The sequence below is a fragment of the Pollachius pollachius genome (genome assembly GCF_949987615.1).
Source record: "Pollachius pollachius genome assembly, chromosome: 19".
Lineage (NCBI taxonomy): Eukaryota > Metazoa > Chordata > Actinopteri > Gadiformes > Gadidae > Pollachius > Pollachius pollachius.
In genome coordinates, this window is record NC_136952.1 from 10658188 (window position 1) to 10678006 (window position 19819).

A 19819-nucleotide genomic window follows, 5' to 3' on the forward strand; every position below is an offset into this window, starting at 1 on the left:
CAAGGGTCCAAAGGTACAGTGGGCTGATCCATGCCCGTATACAGCCAATCACTGATTCGAACGCACCGCGGGACGCTCACTGATTGGTAGACAATTGAGACATTTGTACGCTCAGATACTTGGATTTTACCCCACTTTATTGAGGCGTAGAAAACAGAGAAGGAGGGAAGGAAGGAAACCGAGCTGTGTGTGTTAGAGAGATACAGGGTGCTCGTGCCTCTGACCGTGCGGGCAAACAGGAAGGATTAACGAAGACGAATTGATTTGTCAGTTTACGGGCTCTTCACTGATAGCACTGGTCCACATCGGGGGTACGTTTATGCGATGAAAGGACGCAGTGCACCGCTTCTATTGGGACACATCGCGGGTATAGTCCAAAACATTGTTCCCGTGATCACATCGTTTTAACGTTGCATTATGTCATCGCCCACCGGATGGCACTTTGGACACTTGTGGCTCTGACTGAGGATCGCCTAGTAATTGTTGTCATCCTTCAAGATGGCAAATGTTTAATTACCGTTAAATAGATTCGCGGTAACACGGTGCATGAAGCGAACTTTATTCATGAAGACATCAAACGTTTGAGTGTTTTTAAAACCCCTCTGTATGGGTTCACATCTGTTGTGTAATATTTGATTACTTTGCCCGATCGGCCCGATTTTCTTTTTCCGACATCAGAATTACGCGCCACTGAAGTTGTATAACTGCGTCTATATTTTCTGAACGCTGTTCCACAATGGAACAAGGCGACACTCGGCGTTGAGGATGAACCACAGAACCAGTCCCGTCAAGGCATACGATTTTCTGCTCAAGTTTCTCCTGGTGGGAGACAGCGATGTGGGGAAGGGGGAGATCTTGGCCAGCCTTCAGGATGGAGCCACGGAGTCGCCGTACGGCTACAACATGGGTGAGATCACCGTAAACAACATATAGAGTCATTGGTCAGTTGCACTGGCATTGCAATAGAGACGTTTACATGTAGGCCTATACATGGTCAACTTATACTCGGGAGTTTTCTTTCTTTCTTCAAAAATCCCCAAAACCATGGAGCAGTTTTACGCATTGCTTGGTCCAGACGCGCGCACTTTCTTCAGCCAGAAGAGGCTAGTTGGATGTCAGCTCTGAGCACGTCATGGGTGCATTCCTAAACATTAAACATTAATGAAGTTTCATAGGATCTAAATATAGCAGAAGTTCATTGTTACGTAGCAGAAAGTCTTTATTATAAATGTTAACACGCATACTTGTCTCCAAGTGAATGAACCAGAGCCTGAGTTCCTAACTGTCTTGTTTCTTTGTTACGCATGTTGTCAACAAAAGGACGGTGACGACGTGGTCAAGTGTTATGGTCAACATAAGGAGATTTAAAAAAAAAAAAAAAATCAGGAATATATCCTATGCGAGAGAACATGCTCAGTCTTAGTTCATTCAAAGTTTTTTTTTTTTTTTAATGATCGACCCATCATGGGTGTGGAGAGCAAAAAGTAATCACGATAGAGGTTGATTTCATAGACATGTCCATGCTTGTCCCTGGGACCGGCACTGCCATGTGAAATAACCAAGCCCTACCTTGTGGAACAGCTTCTGCCGCTCCATGTATTTACGAGCCATTACTGACATAGAGCATCCATCTGAAGTTGCATGGTTTATGCTCCTGTCCTGCTTGTTGGCTTGCTTACCCTGTTTAGTTTCGAGTTTGGAACTGCTATTTGTGAAACTCCATTTTTTTTGTAGAGTAACAGACGTTTTAGAGGTTAGGCATCTTGCTCGAGGATGCCAATGGTATTGTTGGCAGTTACACACACACACATACACACACACACACACACACACACACACACACACACACACACACACACACACACACACACACACACACACACACACACACACACACACACACGGTTGGGTACTGACTTCCAAATTGAGGTCAGATGTGTTGCATTATTAGTAGCTCTAGCAGATGGAAGGTTGATTAATTCATAAATGGACACGAATGTTCACATTCAACCAGAATGTGTTTGAGTGAAGCAAAGTGATTAAAACACCATCCAATTGGCTCATGCCTTATGGTTCCAGATCCAGCTGTTGAACAGAAGTCAGTGATAGATAAAAGGCCTCTATTGGACCATCTGGGCGGACACGGCCACTGGAGATGTTCAACATTTTGGAAGGGTTTGTAATGGCTAATCAACAGCTCACCTGGTTGTAAAACACACAGCACCATTAAGGTGTAGTTCTGTGTTACATGCTGTTTATACAAAGCCATGTTCCCTCACCGCTCCCCTTTTCATTTCTTGTTGTGGGAAGTCAAATTACTCACCTGGGACCTTAAACCACTGCCCTGGAGAGGGCCAACATACTGATCATCACAAACACGCTGTGTGTGTGTGTGTGTGTGTGTGTGTGTGTGTGTGTGTGTGTGTGTGTGTGTGTGTGTGTGTGTGTGTGTGTGTACTCAAGTACAGTTAACTGCCAAGCCTCTCATTATGTGTGATAGCGTGTTTTCACCTGGGGAAGTATGTACAGATTGATAACTGAGGGCTTGCTCACCCTATGGCCCTGGGGTTAGACTCCTGGCCAAAATGTTTTGGCCAATTTACCTGTAATGCATCCTTGATTGAGATGATCTTGGATACAAGTTAAAAGTAGAAGTGCTTAATCATTCTTAAATCCAAAGTGAAATCAAATGCTGTAATCTGACTACATTCCATGCTTATCTCTCTGGGGGAAAAAGGAAAGTTGGCACATTGTTTGCACAATGATGACAGCCTCAACTCAGAAAGAGCAGAAGAGATAATTTATTCAATTTGGCAATGACTAAAGTCCATGCCCATATCAAGTCATGAATCCATGATTCACTTTCCCAAATGATTTACCACTCTATAAGATTCCCTTGCAAAATCGATCAATCATTCAATAATTTTGCAACCGACCGAACAAGCCGCAGCGAATCAACTCACCAAAACTGATGCTTTTTCCCCAAGCACTTATTTCTGTTTTTCAAAACTGACATCACATAGGCACCTAAACCGAGACTCAAAGGACCTCTTTGTCAGGGAGAAGGCAATCTGAGTAGAAAACACATCACTTTTCTCTTCAAACTTTGGAGTATAGTGGCTTTAAATCCTTGAGAAAGGCATTTTACCCTTATGAGATCCAAACTAGGAAGATTTTGTACTGGGCACAGATGCAATTGAACCTCTGAAAGTAAGATGTTAAATATTCAATGAATAGATAGCCAAGGTAAGACAAAAAGAAAGACGCGCACGTGCGAGCGCACACACACACACACACACTCACACGCCAATAGGAAATTGACCAGCTACTGTTCTGTTCCAGCATCATGTGTTCTGTTCTAGAATTCAAAGTCATTTTTTCCATCGCATTTGGATGATGTGTTTATCCATACAAACGGTACAAAGCAGAACAAGATATGCTTAGATGCCTCTGTCAAAAAACCTTCCAAAACCATCAGGCAGGCAGGAGCGCAAATGCCAGGGGACTGCAGACACGCTCCATAAACAAGAGTTGGCATGAAAGTTGTCATACTGGTTCAGGCAACAAAAAAAAGAAAGACAAAGGAAGAAAATGACACTTTAATGGTCATTAAAGGCGGCGTCTTTGCCAGCCCCTCTTGCAGGAGGGGGTAGAGCGGATTCCTCTTGTCAAATTAAACTGAACGTCGTATAAGCAGCTTTGGCACGTTGACGGCGAACGAGGGGAAGTAAGACGGGTTGTTGGCGTGGCCGCGGGCGTCTCGCTAAAGGCTCCCACCGATCTGCTGACATTCCTTGTCTCCGTCTCGGGCTTTTTCGTCAAGATGCTCAAACACACACTCTGAAATAAAAACTTAAAACGAACCCATGCCTAATCCCAGCCACTTGCCTGGATTTGGATTTGAAACCTGGTGGTTGTCGTCGCAGCACGTTGTGTGTGAGCAATCTGGTTTATTTAGCCCATTCTCTATCCCCCAACGGGCAATAAGGGGTAGTGTGTCTGCCTTATTCTGTGTTGAAGTTGAAGTGTGTCTGTGTGTGTCTATGAGTGTCATCTGTCTGCATGTGTGCTTTCCAGGAAAACAACCACACACGTGTGTGTGTGTGCGTGTGTGTGTGTGTGTGTGTGTGTGTGTGTGTGTGTTTGTGTGTGTGAGAGAGAGAGGTACAATTGATATTGTACCTCCTCACTCCTGAGGTACAATCAATTCATAGATAAGGATATTAACAATAAACGACTTAGAAGCACAAACAGTATGAACATGTCCTTTGTGTCCTCATTTGACTTTAGGGTGAGCCTGCTATGCTTGCTGTGCACATACCAGTTATATTGAGGCACTTGTATTGTATTGTACCTTGTAAACCCTGACTTTGTACACAGTTAGTCACACTCACTAACACATACTTTAAAAACTCCCATGTGCAACTCTTTACACCCAAACATTTTCTTTTGGAAGTCATTTCCTTATTTCCCACAAGCAGTGATTAAGGGAGATTAGGAGACACATAATCTAAGAAGGAGAGAAAGACAGACAGACAGACGGGTCTAGACAGTCAGACAGTCAGCTCCACTTTTCTGGTAACCTTTCTGTCTTTAAGCTAATCCCTGTCTCCATGCAAACGTGGCCGATGGGTCTGCAGAAAAAAACATAATCTCATCATCTCCCCCCTCAAACGCACACACACATACATGCGTGCACATGCATGCACGCACGCATGCAGACACACACACACACACACAAACACACACACACACACACACACACATTAAAACAAAATATATAACTGACAACATGACTCAGTAGATTTGGTCACACTGAAGGTATTCATGGTCATTAAAGTCAGAGGAGAATTAGGAAACATCTATTGAATTTATGTTCCAACTGCCAATTTCAGAGATTTGATTATTTAATATAAGATTAGTAAAAGCTGGATTTGGAGTTTGGAAGGAATCTCAAAGCTTTTCTTTTCATCCAAACTAGAGTCCTCAGAAGCGTGTTTGAAACTACATTCTGAATGTTGCTAGACCACTGTACAATATCACGTGACATTTAGACGTCATTGTTTTCAGAAAAGATTTCATTTCACATGTCCAAACCGCAACACAGGCTGCTGTGGTTGAAAACTCAGACTTGAGGCAAATGACGAAGACAAGAGATAAATGTTTACAATAATATCTGGCGGAGTGCGGACAAGGCCTTAGTCAGTGCACTGTAGTCCTTTCCCCAACCATCACCATGACGACCAACCCCGTCTCCACCACCACCACCCTTTATTTGGGCCCTGATCACGATTGAGATGGAAAGAAGTAAACTAGTAGCGCAGCCTTGATGTCTAGCCCCTCTCTTTTCTCTGGCTCATCTTTGCTAATCAGTTGGTTTCTTTGGGAATACGGGACATAGCTGCGGTCGCTTCCCCAAAAACCGGTGCCAAGGAAAATCCTCTTTATGAGAGTCAAGTGACTGCTCCAGGGCCACTGTGTGTGTGTGTGTGTGTGTGTGTGTGTGTGTGTGTGTGTTGGTTTTACTGTACTTGTGAGGATGTAACTCTTGACAGGGAAGGGTCCTCACAAGTATAGTAAAAACCAATCACAATCGTGTGTGTGTGTGTGTGTGTCGATTTTCTTCTTAAACAGAGTCGACCACAGGCTCTTTAGCTGCATGATCTCAGCTACTGGAACGATGTCAGAGACCAGCATGCCTTCCACAGGCTACCCTGGTGGTACAGGGTGAATGGGGGGGCTCCTCCAACCCAATACGGCAGTGGGAGAGGCTGTTATTTCAAGCTGTGGTGAGGGGATGAGGACGGGGCCCAAACCCCATATGGAAAAGGCCTTGATTATAGTCTTGAGGACAGACACAGAGGCAGAAACGGGCACGTTGGGCCAATACAGACTCAAGCGTGAAAGAATGCATCCATGGACCATGGCACAGACAAACCAACACGGGGCCACCGTGTTTGTTTTCCTTGTTTCGTGGCCTGGTGATAATATATTCAATGGACGACTTGATGCAGGTCAGTGTACACACTGACATGATAGTTTGTTCCAGAGGTCCGAGGTGAGCGCTCAGGAAGTGGCTCTGGCTGGTTCGTAGATATATGTGAAACATATATGAAACACGCCTTATTTCTTCGAGTTGACCACAAACGGTTTACATTAGAGAAAGTGAATGTATCCATGGCGAGCCTTATCTAAATAACTCAATGTTGACTTGCAATGTTGCCGGGGAAACCTGAAATATGGAGATTCTTCTCTCTGCCCGCTGACGATCACACGGCATAAATACCATAAGATCTGCATCTCCACCTCTAAAACCACTTCCCCATCGGCCTTTAGAGAGCCGCTATGAAGGCTGCGCCATGGCCGCCCCTCGGAGAGAGCATTTACGGCCCCTGCCTCTTACGTAACGGATATTTCCCAAGATTCATCTATCATTCATGCACGTGTGTGTGTTTGTGTGTGTGTGTGTGTGTGTGTGGTGTGTGTGTGTTTTTGTCTGTCTGTGTGTGTGTGTGTTTGTCTCTGTGTGTGTTTGTGTGTGTGTGTGTGCACTTAACGACTTCTGTTTATTTTTATCCAGCCACTCCCGTCCTCTCTCAGGCACTCACACATGAGCACACACACAAACGCGGGCACGCACGCGGACAAGTACACTCACACGCCTGCTGTGCAAGTCACTGTGGAGGTTGAATTGGCCTGCTTCTTCCTTCTAAAAATAAATCCGCTCCATCGAATATAAACATAAAACTGTAGTACCCCCCCCCCCCACACACACACACACACCACAACCACAGCCACCGTCTTCACCACAACAACACCTCTCAGCGTCTCCTGTTGGGGCTGGGATAGTTCTTATGAAGGGACTCTGCCCCGCTGGTATTCAGATTGATGTGTTTATTTATTCATGCCTCTAACAATGAAAAGACAAAAATATCAACTGAAATCGACTTCCTTTTTTCATCTTCCAGCATTGAAGTATGAAATATTTACATTGCGGAGAGGTAATGGGATGGGTTGCTTTTATGTGGTTCCACGTCAAGTGTACAGTCCCAGGTAACTGGAAAAGAGCCCAGTGCCTCAGAAGATGCCTCTGATTGAGTACACAAGGCACTTCTAAGTAATACTTTAAAGGATTGGAATCTGATAAAAATCTTTTAAAAATGGAAAAAGTGGTATCGGCCCATCCCTGGGGATTTGTTGAGACGCACAGATCTCCGTAACGCTGGCTACAGAAGGGTCCTTTGCATCTCCCTTTGAGGTTAACCTTGCATGCATATGTAATGACTGTACACCCATGCGTGATCCCTAAGCACGCACATGCATTCATACTCCCCAGGGAGACGGCATGTGACTTTAACCTCCACGTGCAACTGAATGAGGGTGAAACACACGGTGAAATAGGCAATCCACATTTTCCATCACTTCCTGCACATGCTGGCTTTTCAACACAAACACATAGATGTGTTTATCTGAAAGGGCCCAGAGACCCACTGACCAGGTAAAGCCTTGTATTATATTACCAGGTGTGATTGTTGACAAGCCAACCAGCCAGTTCGATATCTAACCTATAATGACATCAGATGTGTAGATAGATGATAAGGTTAGGGTTAGTATTGATTTAGTTAAGGGGGGCCACATTAAAAGGTTTGAATTGAACAAACTCAGGAAAATGGCGATGCTGTGATTTCAGCAGTGACCAGAGGAGTAGAGGGGGAAGGGTAGGAGGGGAAAGGTCAGAGGTCACCTGAAGTGTAGAGGTCGTACTACTCTGCCTATTTGACTGAGCTGAGCTAAAAATAACAGGAAGAAAATAGAACAACTGTTTTCTCTTTTACGGTGAGATGAATCCACCCAGACAGTCTCGTGTGTGTGTGTGTGTGTGTGTGTGTGTGTGTGTAGGTGTGTGTGTGTGTGTTTACTCCTTTGGATAGAAGTTCAGCAGACCCGTCATAAGGCTGCAGAACAATCACAGATGGCCCACACCAGCTCCCATGTTACTATGTCTTTGTAGTTCCGTGCTGCAATGTTAGGGTGGTGCCTGACTTCAACAGCTCTCCTGAACACTCCTGCCTTATATAATATTAGCATGATGATCTGTGGGATGAGTTTACATAAAGTGAGTGTGTGTGTGTTTCCTGTGAATATGAGCATGTTGAAGATGTGTATGTGTTACTGCTGTACATGTGCATTGTGTGTCCGTGGGTATGTGTGTGCGTGTGTGTGAGTGTGTGTATGTGATGAATGGCCCTTTGTAATGTTGGATGGTGTGTATGTGTGTGTGTGTGTGTGTGTTCGGGGATGGGGAAGGTGTGGTGTTGTACATCGTTTGTGTGTATGTGTGCGTGTGTGTGCGTGCGTGCATATGTGTGTGTCATGTCACCCTAAGTGCCTGTGGTTGAAGAACCAACAATAGATGGTATATTTTAATCCAGTAGCAGCAGACCTTTTAATTACTGTAATAAAAGAGATCAGCCATTTGCTCTCTTTGTTCCCATTGAGGAGACATGTGACAGCTGCCTGATGTGTGTGAGTGTGTGTGTGTGTGTGTGTGTGGGGGGGGGGGGGGGGGGGGGGTCTGTATGTGTGTTTGTATAAGTGTGTTTGTTTCTGTTTTCAGCAGGCACAGTGAATTCGCAGAAGCGTGTGTGCTTTTCTGTTTTTATATGAGTTTGTTTGTGTGTGTGTTTGGGGAGATATTTTGGCTTTAAGTGATTGCAAGTAGATGCCCAATGCGATAGGAAGGTAACACAAACTGACAGCGGATGTTTTTGATAGCCGGGCTGTCGTTTACCAAGTTTGAGCCCGGATGTCTGTCCATCTAAAGACCCTTTCAAAGATGCAATGTTCCTGAAGAATTTCTGCATTGGGTCATGTGTGAATGTAAATAGGAATTTATATTATAGAAAATCGGCACTGAAAATGTTCCTGCTCAAGACCTAGTACATTTCCGTATCACTGCCGGTATGACTGTATTTTGAATGTAAGCAGTAACATTGCCATGATCGGCACGTAAAAGCTGACATCTGTCTAACTTAAGATGCTTTCACGTGGAGGTTCAAACAAATCGCAAGACACAGCTGATGATGTATTTAAATCTGCCACTATTTATAGTAACACGCCGATGCTTTTCTGATGATCAATAACAACAGCACTACAGCTTGTTTGTTTTTGAACAAGCTCCTTTTTTAAATGGCTGGAAGTTTGACAGATTCAGATTAAAGGAAGCTATTCTCAGTTTGCGAGTTTTATGGTGGATGGCATCTACTGCTGCCCGTCTTACGGCGATGTTGCACCACCGCCGTCTCCTGGACTGTACTTTGGCCCATCTATTAGGGCATTGTGTGCGGAGGGCGCAAGACGCCATTGTTCCAGGACGTAGCAATAATAGTGAACGTAGTATGAATAGATATAATCACTTGCGGGGCCTGAAAGGTTATCCTAGTAATTGACCGAGAACTATGAGAGGAAGAGGCTTTATAGAGAGGAGAGGGGATGGGGGTGGGAGGCTGTGCTTAAGCAGGTGGTCTGGCGGGTTGATTAGGGCACATGCCTCTGAACTCCTTCAGCCAATCCAACCAGCGCTCCCTTGCTGTGGAAGCAACTGGCAGCAAAGAGATCTCACTCTCCTAATCTTCGATCCTGGTTCTCGTCCCTGATACCTGTTCAGGAAAACATGAAGAGAACATACAAAGTGGGGGAAGGGGGTGGAAAATCGTATAGTGCCTGAAGACTAAAGGACCCCCTGATTTGAACCCAAGCCTGAAAGCCTAAAAAGCCCACAAGGCAATGTAAGCGGGTTGCTAAACAAATAAGTTATTCCCTGTAAATGGGGCAAGTCATTGTTGAAGGGTCTGGTTACAAGACGGCTCAAAAGGCAGAGCAGAATGGAGCCTGTTTATAATCCACAGTTCAAAGTTGGAAACTGGAGGGAGCAAAACAGCAACACAACAGCTGTCAGTGCCTGTTAATAGGGAGGTTATTGTGTTATGGATGGAGACTACTTACCTTGTTTGTGCACACTCTCACCGGTCAATGAAGTACTTTTGACCTTTAACCTTATGTTCTGGTATTGTTATGGGACCCCTCTACCCTGGCTGCTATTCTATCTATTTTACCTCAACCTTTCGTCCTCACTGCCCCACAGGGACAGTCCTCACACCCTACATTCCCTGGGATACAAACAGACAACCTCAGGATTAGAAGTGAAATTGTGAAGTGGAGCCATCCATGCCAAGAGTTACTACAGCACTTTCACCTCCACTACACACAGTGTTCCTGTTACTGTGTGTGTGTGTGTGTGTGTGTGTGTGTGTGTGTGTGTGTGTGTGTGTGTGTGTGTGTGTGTGTGTGTGTGTTGGGGGGGGGGGGGGGGGGGGGGGGGGTTGTGTTCAAGATGAGTCATTTTATCTTGAAGAGATTTCATCGTCCTCATCTCTCTGCTCCTCCCTGATAACCGCACGCACACACGCACACACACACACACACACACACACACACACACACACACACACACACACACACATTTAATCAGTGTGTTTACCTTCATGACGACCTCTATGTGGTGAAATCCGCAACCTGCTTTACCTTCCCTCTTCTTGTTTTTATAATTTACGGTTTTACGATTTTACTTTTGGAAGGCACTTTGGGACCTTGCTTTGTGAAAGGTGCTTTACTAATGTAACTTGACTTACTTACTACTTTACGATGCAACAACTGTGCTCCAAATTGACAGCTCACAACAAACATTGCTAGCCTGCTAACAGCATATTGCTAGCCTGCTAGCCCTTTGCCTCAATGTATGTGTGTATACACAGTTTGTGCACATGCACACATACATCTAGCCAGGGTGCGATTTGCCGGTGGGGATGGTGGGGATTATCCCCCCCTCTGGTTTACACGTCCTACCCTCTGCTGAATTATTTTTATCCTCGGTGGGGATAAAAATTATCCCCCCCACCCAAAGTATTTTCACCATTACATCGTAATAATTAACAACCAAAATACACAGGGTCCGTCTTCATTTTGAAACATTTTAAAATGTTTCTCAAAATTATCCCCCCCTCTGGTTTTTTCACAAATCGCACCCTGCATCTAGCCTAATAAATACTTGTGAATTTGGATACACGGAAATAAATACATGTAAATCTTTTAAGATTCTATTGTATTTGCGTTTTTCAGGAATTGACTACAAGACGACAACCATCCTCCTCGATGGAAGAAGAGTCAAGCTGCAACTCTGGTACGTTGGCCCTGAATACACCCAATAGTACCCTGAATACACCCACTAGGGCCCTGAATACACCCACTAGTACCCTGAATACACCCACTAGGGCCCTGAATACACCCACTAGGGCCCTGAATACACCCACTAGTACCCTGAATACACCCACTAGGGCCCTGAATACACCCACTAGGGCCCTGAATATAGTCACAAGGGCCCTGAATACACCCACTAGGACCCTGAATACACCCACTAGGGCCCTGAATACACCCACTAGGGCCCTGAATACACCCACTAGGGCCCTGAATACACCCACTAGTACCCTGAATACACCCACTAGGGCCCTGAATACACCCACTAGGGCCCTGAATACACCCACTAGTACCCTGAATACACCCACTAGGGCCCTGAATACACCCACTAGGGCCCTGAATATAGTCACAAGGGCCCTGAATACACCCACTAGGACCCTGAATACACCCACTAGGGCCCTGAATACACCCACTAGGGCCCTGAATACACCCACTAGGGCCCTGAATACACCCACTAGGGCCCTGAATACACCCACTAGTACCCTGAATACACCCACTAGGGCCCTGAATATAGTCACAAGGGTCCTGAATACACCCACTAGGACCCTGAATACACCCACTAGGGCCCTGAATACACCCACTTGGGCCCTGAATATAGTCACTAGGGCCCTGAATATAGTCACTAGGGCCCTGCACAAGCCCTACAGTAGTGCTCACATGCCCTACAGGAGTCCTCACATGCCCTAAAGTAGTACTAAAATGCCCTACAGTAGTACTCAATTGACCTACAGTAGTGCGTACGTGGCCTACAGTTGTGTACACGTACCCTACACTAGTCAGAAAAGGCAATCACAAGTCAGAAATGAAATGTGATATAACATAGAAATAAAACAAGAAAATAGGCCCAAACATGCCTGTGCACTTGCATGTCTGTGAGAGAGAGAGAGAGTGAGTGAGTGAGTTTGTGTAGGCCTACCTCTCATCTTCCACATCCCCTGACCTCTAAGGTGAGAGAGAGAGAGAGAGAGAGAGAGAGAGAGAGAGGATGCTAAACAGCACAGACTCTTCCTCACGCTGAAGATAAGCAGGGATCACAGGGGGCGGATTCCGTTTCTCTTTCGGAGACAGATTTGCCAAAAAACATTACAGTGGAGGGAAACTGACGGTTGGAAGAATGCAAGAGGAAGCGTGCACATCAAAGCGCAGGCACGTGTGGGTTACTACTCACACACTAAGGGTTGTTCATGGATGTAACATAAGAAGTATGATCTATTGGCCAGATATACACTTGATTTTTTTAATCGCTCACAAATTCAATATGCCACACAGAGTAGCCTTTATCACACACGCACGCACACACACACACACACACACACACACACACGCACACGCACAAGCACACAACGGTGCAAAATGAGTGTAAGAGGACTGAGGATGAGGAAGGATGTGCTGTGTAATTAAAGCGCTAGCTAGCGTGCTCTGCTGCTGCCCCCCAGGGGTTCTCTCTGAACCAACGCGACTCCAACCCTCCCGTGCCTGGTGCCTTGCTCAGAGACTTATTTTTATCCGGCGGTTTTTATGCCCTCAGCTCTTGTCATGTTAAATTAATCATGTCAAAAACTGTTCGCTGTACAACGGAATTACCGCGGGACAGGTTTGCACGCCGCCTGGCGTCGCAACGCACTGACCTAAACACGCTAACATGACAGAGCATTAGCATAAGTAGGCCTGCTGCAGGGTTTATGGCAGAAGGAAAAGGTGATGTGGCTGATATATAGGCTTCTCGGATTTGCATTTATTTATTTATTAATTCAACAATTTTGCCAGCCTCAGTAGCTAAATAGCAGGACTATTCTCTGTGAATAATCGTAGCAAACTTCAGAAACACAAGATATGGTACTTTGTTCGCCTATCAGCCCCATTGCAAAATCCCCCAAAATGAAACAAGGTTAGCTGTAGCTAAAACCAGCAACAACAACAAAAAAAAAAGTACTCTCATTCAACCTACTTATGTTTATGTCTAGTATACAGTCCAGAAGGTAATACAAAGTGTTAACATCAATCCCAAAAATATCATCATCAAATCTTGTGTTAACTATCTGGAAAGCAGACGATGTGAATCCCAGAATGCAGCTGGGTTCATTGCAGGCCAGTGAGTTTGAGGTAGTGGTGGGCCGGGGGCCAGAGAGGTCTGCTCTGCGTGCCAAGCCAAACACAGTGTTGGTATGCAGCTCTGGACAGTGTCATGGTAGAGGCATGTTCTTGTTTTTTGTTTTCACCGTAAAATAAACGTAACTCTTTCCTGTCCCACCACACTGTACGATGCTGTTGAGCGATGATGGCCACAGTTATAGTTATAGTTATAGTTATATTAGAGAGAGGTAGTTCGTGATTTTGTTTTTATTGGGATAACGATTTGAGGAATTCATTGTTATATTTCATACTTCCTGTTCCATCCTGTCCTAATCTGTACTGTGTCCGTTCTCTTTACAGGGACACGTCTGGTCAGGGGCGGTTCTGTACTATCTTCCGATCCTACTCCAGGGGAGCCCAGGTAAACGCTCTATGTTTGTGTGTATTGTATGTTGTCACTGTATGTCAAACAAGTATCTCCAAATCGGGCTGAAACTCCCTTTATCAATCCATTATCAATGCTAAATCACCAGCATTGATATTTGCAGCATTTTTAAAACTGTTAAAAGTTTAATACAAACAACAACTACCTATGCTCTGAGCACTTTCTGTGGAAAGCAAAGGAGGCACCGAAACACGTACACACAGACACACGCACGCACAAACTGGGTAGGTGGTTAAGAGAAAGGGTCCAACCATGGCGTCCTCTCCATCTCAGTATCGTTGCAGCATTTTCCATCCATTCCGTCTACATGTTTATTGACACAGAGAGCTGTAAAAGGGGCTGAGTGTGCTGCTCTCCAGACCACTTGATGGCCAACATAGGGGTTGTTAAACAACTTTAATTAGTGATATGTTGTTGTGGTCATCACTCAGTGGTCCAGTGCTGAGAGAGAGAGAGAGAGAGAGAGAGAGAAAGAGAGAGATGCTACCATGGCAACTGTGACACCATCGCCACAGGACCGATGCACTGGGCTATTCTTCGGTTTCCTATGTGCACTGTGCACTTTAGTTAATATAATATTACGACTGTGGTGTGTGTGTGTGTGTGTGTGCGTGTGTGTGTGTGTGTGTTTGTATTTGTACTCATGTACTATATTACACAGTCCACTCGTTGCAGCAACAATAGCCAAGAGTCTTACAGCAGAGGTCCAAGAAAATGCACCCTTAAAAGGAAATCCTATGATATGCATGAGACGAATCCCATGCTTCGGTAATTGTTCAATGCTTCAACAAAAGCACTCCACGCATGCAGAACCGATCACTGCACAGGCAGTGACAGCTGTAGGCTGTATTTGTTTTGACATAAAACAATGTGGATGGACGGACACAGTGGATGATCGCATTCACACACACAAGGATAATCCTCATTGGAGATCCACAGTGAACATGTTGATGCTACTAGTTGAGTCGTACTGCCTGTGTTTTTTTTAGCAATTCCTAATCCATTATGATACGTTGTAGTGTCTTGTCTTCAAGGTGTGTGTGTGTGTGTGTGTGTGCGTGCGTGCGTGCGTGCGTGCGTGCGTGCGTGCGCGTGTGTGTGTATACGGTAACTTTACCTACCTCAGGCAGACCAAGATATTTGGGCTTGTAGTCTTCATGTAGAAACGCTTACCTGCTCCTTAAAGCTGCAATCAGCCATTTTTTCAGACTGTGTTTGGAATAAATTGTGTATTTGATTGAGTCTCACGTTCTCATGCATTTGTTTGACCTCTGGCCGTTGCTTTAGATTCAAATGCATGGTGACCATGATGAGGCCGATAGTATGTATTTCTGCTGCCCCCTCTGTTCACCCATGGTGGTCTCACCTTCACCTGCCTCCTCCGTCTAACAGGGAGTGATCCTAGTGTATGACATCACCAACCGGTGGTCCTTCGATGGCATCGACAGATGGATCAAAGAGATTGACGAGGTAAGGCGGGATCGCACTCAATCAATCTGACCTTCCCGCTCCTGCTTATCTCTGAGTCCATTACTCTCCCTCTCCTCTGTCCGTCTGTCAGTCTGGCTATTGATACCATCGAGCCACTGCTGTATGTGTGTGTGTGTGTTGCGTGTGTGTGCCCTTTTGTGTGTGTGTGTGTGTCTGTGTGTGTGTGTGTGTGTCTAGTTGCATCAGTGCAGTTGTGTGATTGTGTCTTGTTGCCTGTGAGTGTGTGTGTGTGTGTGTGTGTTTGTGTGTGTGACTGTGTGTGTGTGACTGTGTGTGTGCGCTGAGAGTGCACATCACATGTGTCTTAGTGTTTATACCTACATCTCAGCATGTCGTACATGGTCGTGAACCTCAAACACACTGTGAAAGACAAAGCTCAAATGTCCTTTTGACAAGGACATTTGTAGCGCGCACGTGCGATTAGGTTTTAGAGGGTTTTGATTTAGATTTTGAGATTTGTGATGTAATCCCCGCTGCTCTTTTGCAGCCCTCTCCAAATGAGTAAGCCGCCATCACAGCACCATCCCACACATTCTCCTCTCCATGCTTACTCCAAAACCCACTGCGGACTGGACACACAGATTGTATCAGCCCTTTAAATTGATACAAAACAAAAGCCCATGTCTAGATTGTTGATAGACATTGAAAGGCCTTTTGTAAAAATGTCCATTGAGGCAATCACACTCTGGTCTGGGTCCAAATTATTTAATAGGAGTTATTGGGATATAAGGCGGTGTATTCATAAGGCAGGGAGTTCATAATGGTATATTGACGCATGGCAAGATTTTTTTCTTCTTAAAACTTTATTCTGAGAATATTATAAACGTGTGGGCTGTTTTTAATCACATTAAGAAGTCTCGCAATGGATTTATTCTGTCTTTAATCCGATGACCGCGAGATATTAAACATCCAAATGATATTACAGCATGCGTGTGTAGATAGATGTAGCCTGCACATAAGGAGTGCCGTCATCTTACTCTGATATTATTTTATATGTATATGAGTATATTTTAGTACTCTTTTTATATAAGTATATGAGTATATTAATTACTAAATGTATGACTGTATCATTATACAAGATCCAATTGGAAGGAAAATAATCCCAGGACAGAAACCCATAAGTCACTGCTTAAAAACGTTCCTTCTTTGATGTTGTTGCCATTACCCAGCATGCACCAGGGGTGCCTAAGATCCTGGTGGGCAACCGGCTCCACCTGGCCTACAAGCGCCAGGTGACCACGGAGCAGGCCCAGGTGTATGCAGAGAAGCTGGGCGTGACCTTCTTCGAGGTCAGCCCTCTGTGCAACTTCAACATCACCGAGTCCTTCACGGAGCTGGCCCGCATCGTGCTGATGAGGCACGGCATGGACCGCCTGTGGAGGCCCAACAAGGGTGAGGACCGGGGGGGAGGGGGGGGAGGTAGAGGGAGAGGGGGGGGGAGAGCGAGGGCTTGGAGAGGGGGAGGGGTGTGAGAGGGTGAGGGTGAGGGGTGGAGAGGGTGAGGGGTGAAGAGGGTGAGGGTGGAGAGGGTGAGGGGCGGAGAGGGTGAGGGGTGGAGAGGGTGAGTGTTGAGAGAGGGTGAGGGGTGAGAGAGGGTGAGGGGTGTGTGAGGGTGAGGGTGAGTGTTGAGAGAGGGTGAGGGGCGGAGAGGGTGAGGGTGGAGAGGGTGAGGGTGAGGGTGGGAGAGGGTGAGGGTGAGGGGTGTGTGAGGGTGAGGGGTGTTGAGAGAGGGTGAGGGGCGGAGAGGGTGAGGGTGGAGAGGGTGAGGGTGAGGGTGGGAGAGGGTGAGGGTGAGGGGTGTGTGAGGGTGAGGGGTGTTGAGAGAGGGTGAGGGGTGTGTGAGGGTGAGAGGTGGGTGAGGGTGAGTGTTGAGAGAGGGTGAGGGGTGGGAGAGGGTGAGGGGTGTGTGAGGGTGAGAGGTGGGTGAGGGTGAGTGTTGAGAGAGGGTGAGGGGTGGGTGAGGGTGAGTGTTGAGAGAGGGTGAGGGGTGGGAGAGGGTGAGGGGTGAGAGAGGGTGAGGGTAGAGGCTGGGGGGCACAAGGTGCTCTGTGTGATTTAACTGTATAGTTTGAACCCCAGAAAACATATAATAGCAAAGATAGACACTCTTAAATGGCAGTATTTGCACCAGTACCTGCACATATGCCCCTGTATTACCTACGTCTATATAATAGAGTATGTATTACTAGGCCTATTATATAGGCCTGTATAGACAGAGGGGAAATAGTAGGAGCAAACACAGGTGTATCTCATTATGTTAATTATGGGCCCTGGCATGGCTACACTTAATGAGCTACACCTGTGTCAACTCTACTACTACACCTCTGTGATAAAGGCCTGTCACATTGGCTGTGAGATGTTACAGTAGAATTAGGATTACTAGTATCTACTACTACTATGATAGTAGTCTTTAGTCAATGGACATTTTTTTGTTTTTTTTACGTTAGGATGCCCCCTAGTGATGTGGAAGAATACATACACAGCAGTCTATCAATCCTTCATAATACATTACATTTCTTTGGTTATTCCCTTTGATTATTCTGTTTGCAATAATTTGATCATGATAACTGTCGATATCATCACCGTGCTCATTGGTTACATCGTAATTAATGCATGGGGACCATTTTAGAGCCAGATGACTTGGTTGATCTTCTCGTGTTGAAGCTAGTCTCTACATATTGGAACAAGATTCCTCGTCTGACAGTTAAACCTAGTCTCTACATTACACCCCAGACTGCTTGGCTGACATTTAGCACTGAACTCTCTACATTACAAATCAGATAGCTTGGAAGCCGGTCTCTACATAACAAGCCATACTGCTTGGAACCCGTTCTCTACATAACGAACCAGACAGCTTGACTGACATCTAGTGCTGACCCGGTCCCTCCCTAACCTCCACCCCGCCCCCTGTGTTCCCCGGTCCAGTGCTGAGCCTCCAGGAGCTGTGCTGCCGCTCCATCGTGTCCTGCACCCCCGTCCACCTGGTGGAGAAGCTGCCCCTGCCCCCCGCCCTGCAGTCCCACCTCAAGTCCTTCTCCATGGCCAACGGCCTCAACGCCCGCATGATGCACGGCCGCTCCTACTCCGTCACCGCCCCCTCCAACACCTCCAACAACGCCGCGACCGGCGGCGGCGGCGGCGGCCCCAACGGCGCCACCAAGAGGACGGGGGCCGTGCTGCTCAAAAAGCCCAAGCTCATACGCCCCCCTCCTCTGAGCCCCTCCGCCCAGAGCTGCGCCAGGAACAGCTGTAAGATATCCTGAGGTGACGGAGGCGGCGGTGCTGGGTGGCGTAGCGCCGTGGTGTAAAGGGCTGCCCGGTGAGGCCAGTCGTTGTCATTGTCGCGTGATATGTTCATGTAAGCCATCTGTACAGCGGTTCTACGGCCTGCATTATGTTGTCGTCGTCGTCACCTCTTGAGTGCTCCGACGGAGCCGCACTCATCCCAGCAGGCGACCAGAGAGAGTCCGATGGTGCTCAGAGTTTCGAGCGTTTTGAATCGAGAGCCGGTCGTCCGGTCGCACTCGGTGGGGGGACACACGACTGGGTCACTGCAAGCGCACTTCCTCGAGCGTATGGGTCCTCCTAACGTTGTAATAACACGTGATAACATGTCATAGTATGTGATAACATGTGTCTCTCACAGACTCTACCCACCAAAGCCCTTGGCTCCTAGCAGGTGCAAAGAATGAGGAGAAACTGGTTTTGAAATCAATTTTTTTGTCAACAATGAAGAGTGACTTTGATTGATTTTTTTTTTTCAGGAAAAGCAACCTCTATCTCAGGATGTTTTGTACAATTATATACATATAAACACATGCAGGCCGTACGTACTGTATGTCGACACTTTACACATAACTCGCACACGTTCACTACCCCAGCATACAACGCACAGGTGTCCATTGTATGTCATTGTAAAACACTTGCCCGTATGCATGAAGACACTTTAAGAACCATGTCCATCTTTTGGAATTAAAATGTATTGTAAGGCAACGCTTTTCTAAATAACCTGCCACAAATACACAATCTAGGGGGTCACTATGCCCTCTGGTCTGATCAAATCTGGATTTTCAGTTTACAGATTTTCAGATGAAAAGTTCCAATTTCTGTATGATATTTGTACGATATGTATGATATATTATTATTATTATTGTTATAATATATTGTTGTTTGATATAATATTGTCGTAAATCGATTTAGTTTGTATCAGTTTTTTCCATGTACAGTGGGTTTATTGCAAAACGACACAGCCACCAAAGACATACCGAATTTTGAGGTTGTCACTCAACAGGAAACCAGTTTTTTCAACCATTTATCAATGTTTAATAAGATCCACATTTCCAATAAACTTTTACCAAGGCACTTGTAGTGTTTCTTCTTGAGGACGTGGTGAATGATTATTTTGTTTGAATTGATGGTATATTTGGTAGCTAGTTAGTAATACAACAGATTAATCGACACTCAATTAGTAATCTACAGGGGCAAAGCATCATGTTA

The 19819-nt window shown here is 45.8% G+C and overlaps 1 protein-coding gene across 2 annotated transcripts; it reads left to right on the forward strand.

Moving 5' to 3' along the window:
• Positions 1 to 201: 201 nt before the first annotated feature.
• rab40b (RAB40B, member RAS oncogene family) lies at positions 202 to 19622 on the forward strand. 2 transcript variants are annotated; one of them, XM_079756631.1, is made up of 7 exons: positions 202 to 367; positions 747 to 907; positions 11179 to 11239; positions 13747 to 13807; positions 15224 to 15301; positions 16492 to 16714; positions 18248 to 19622. In XM_079756631.1, the coding sequence occupies exons 2-7, from the start codon at positions 766 to 768 to the stop codon at positions 18583 to 18585; spliced, it is 903 nt and encodes a 300-aa protein (XP_079612757.1). In that variant the 5' UTR covers positions 202 to 367; positions 747 to 765; the 3' UTR covers positions 18586 to 19622. The 2 variants fall into 2 exon arrangements, with proteins under 2 accessions (XP_079612757.1, XP_079612756.1); XM_079756630.1 differs by having other exon boundaries at positions 202 to 907.
• Positions 19623 to 19819: the final 197 nt, after the last annotated feature.

What these genes read in the sequence shown, in the direction of transcription:
- rab40b (XM_079756630.1), top strand. Translation starts at nt 766, where the DNA reads ATGAACCACAGAACCAGTCCCGTCAAGGCATACGATTTTCTGCTCAAG. An exon ending in AGAGTCAAGCTGCAACTCTG is followed by an intron (nt 11,240 to 13,746) that starts GTACGTTGGCCC and finishes TTCTCTTTACAG; the next exon opens with GGACACGTCTGGTCAGGGGC. An exon ending in CCTACTCCAGGGGAGCCCAG is followed by an intron (nt 13,808 to 15,223) that starts GTAAACGCTCTA and finishes TCCGTCTAACAG; the next exon opens with GGAGTGATCCTAGTGTATGA.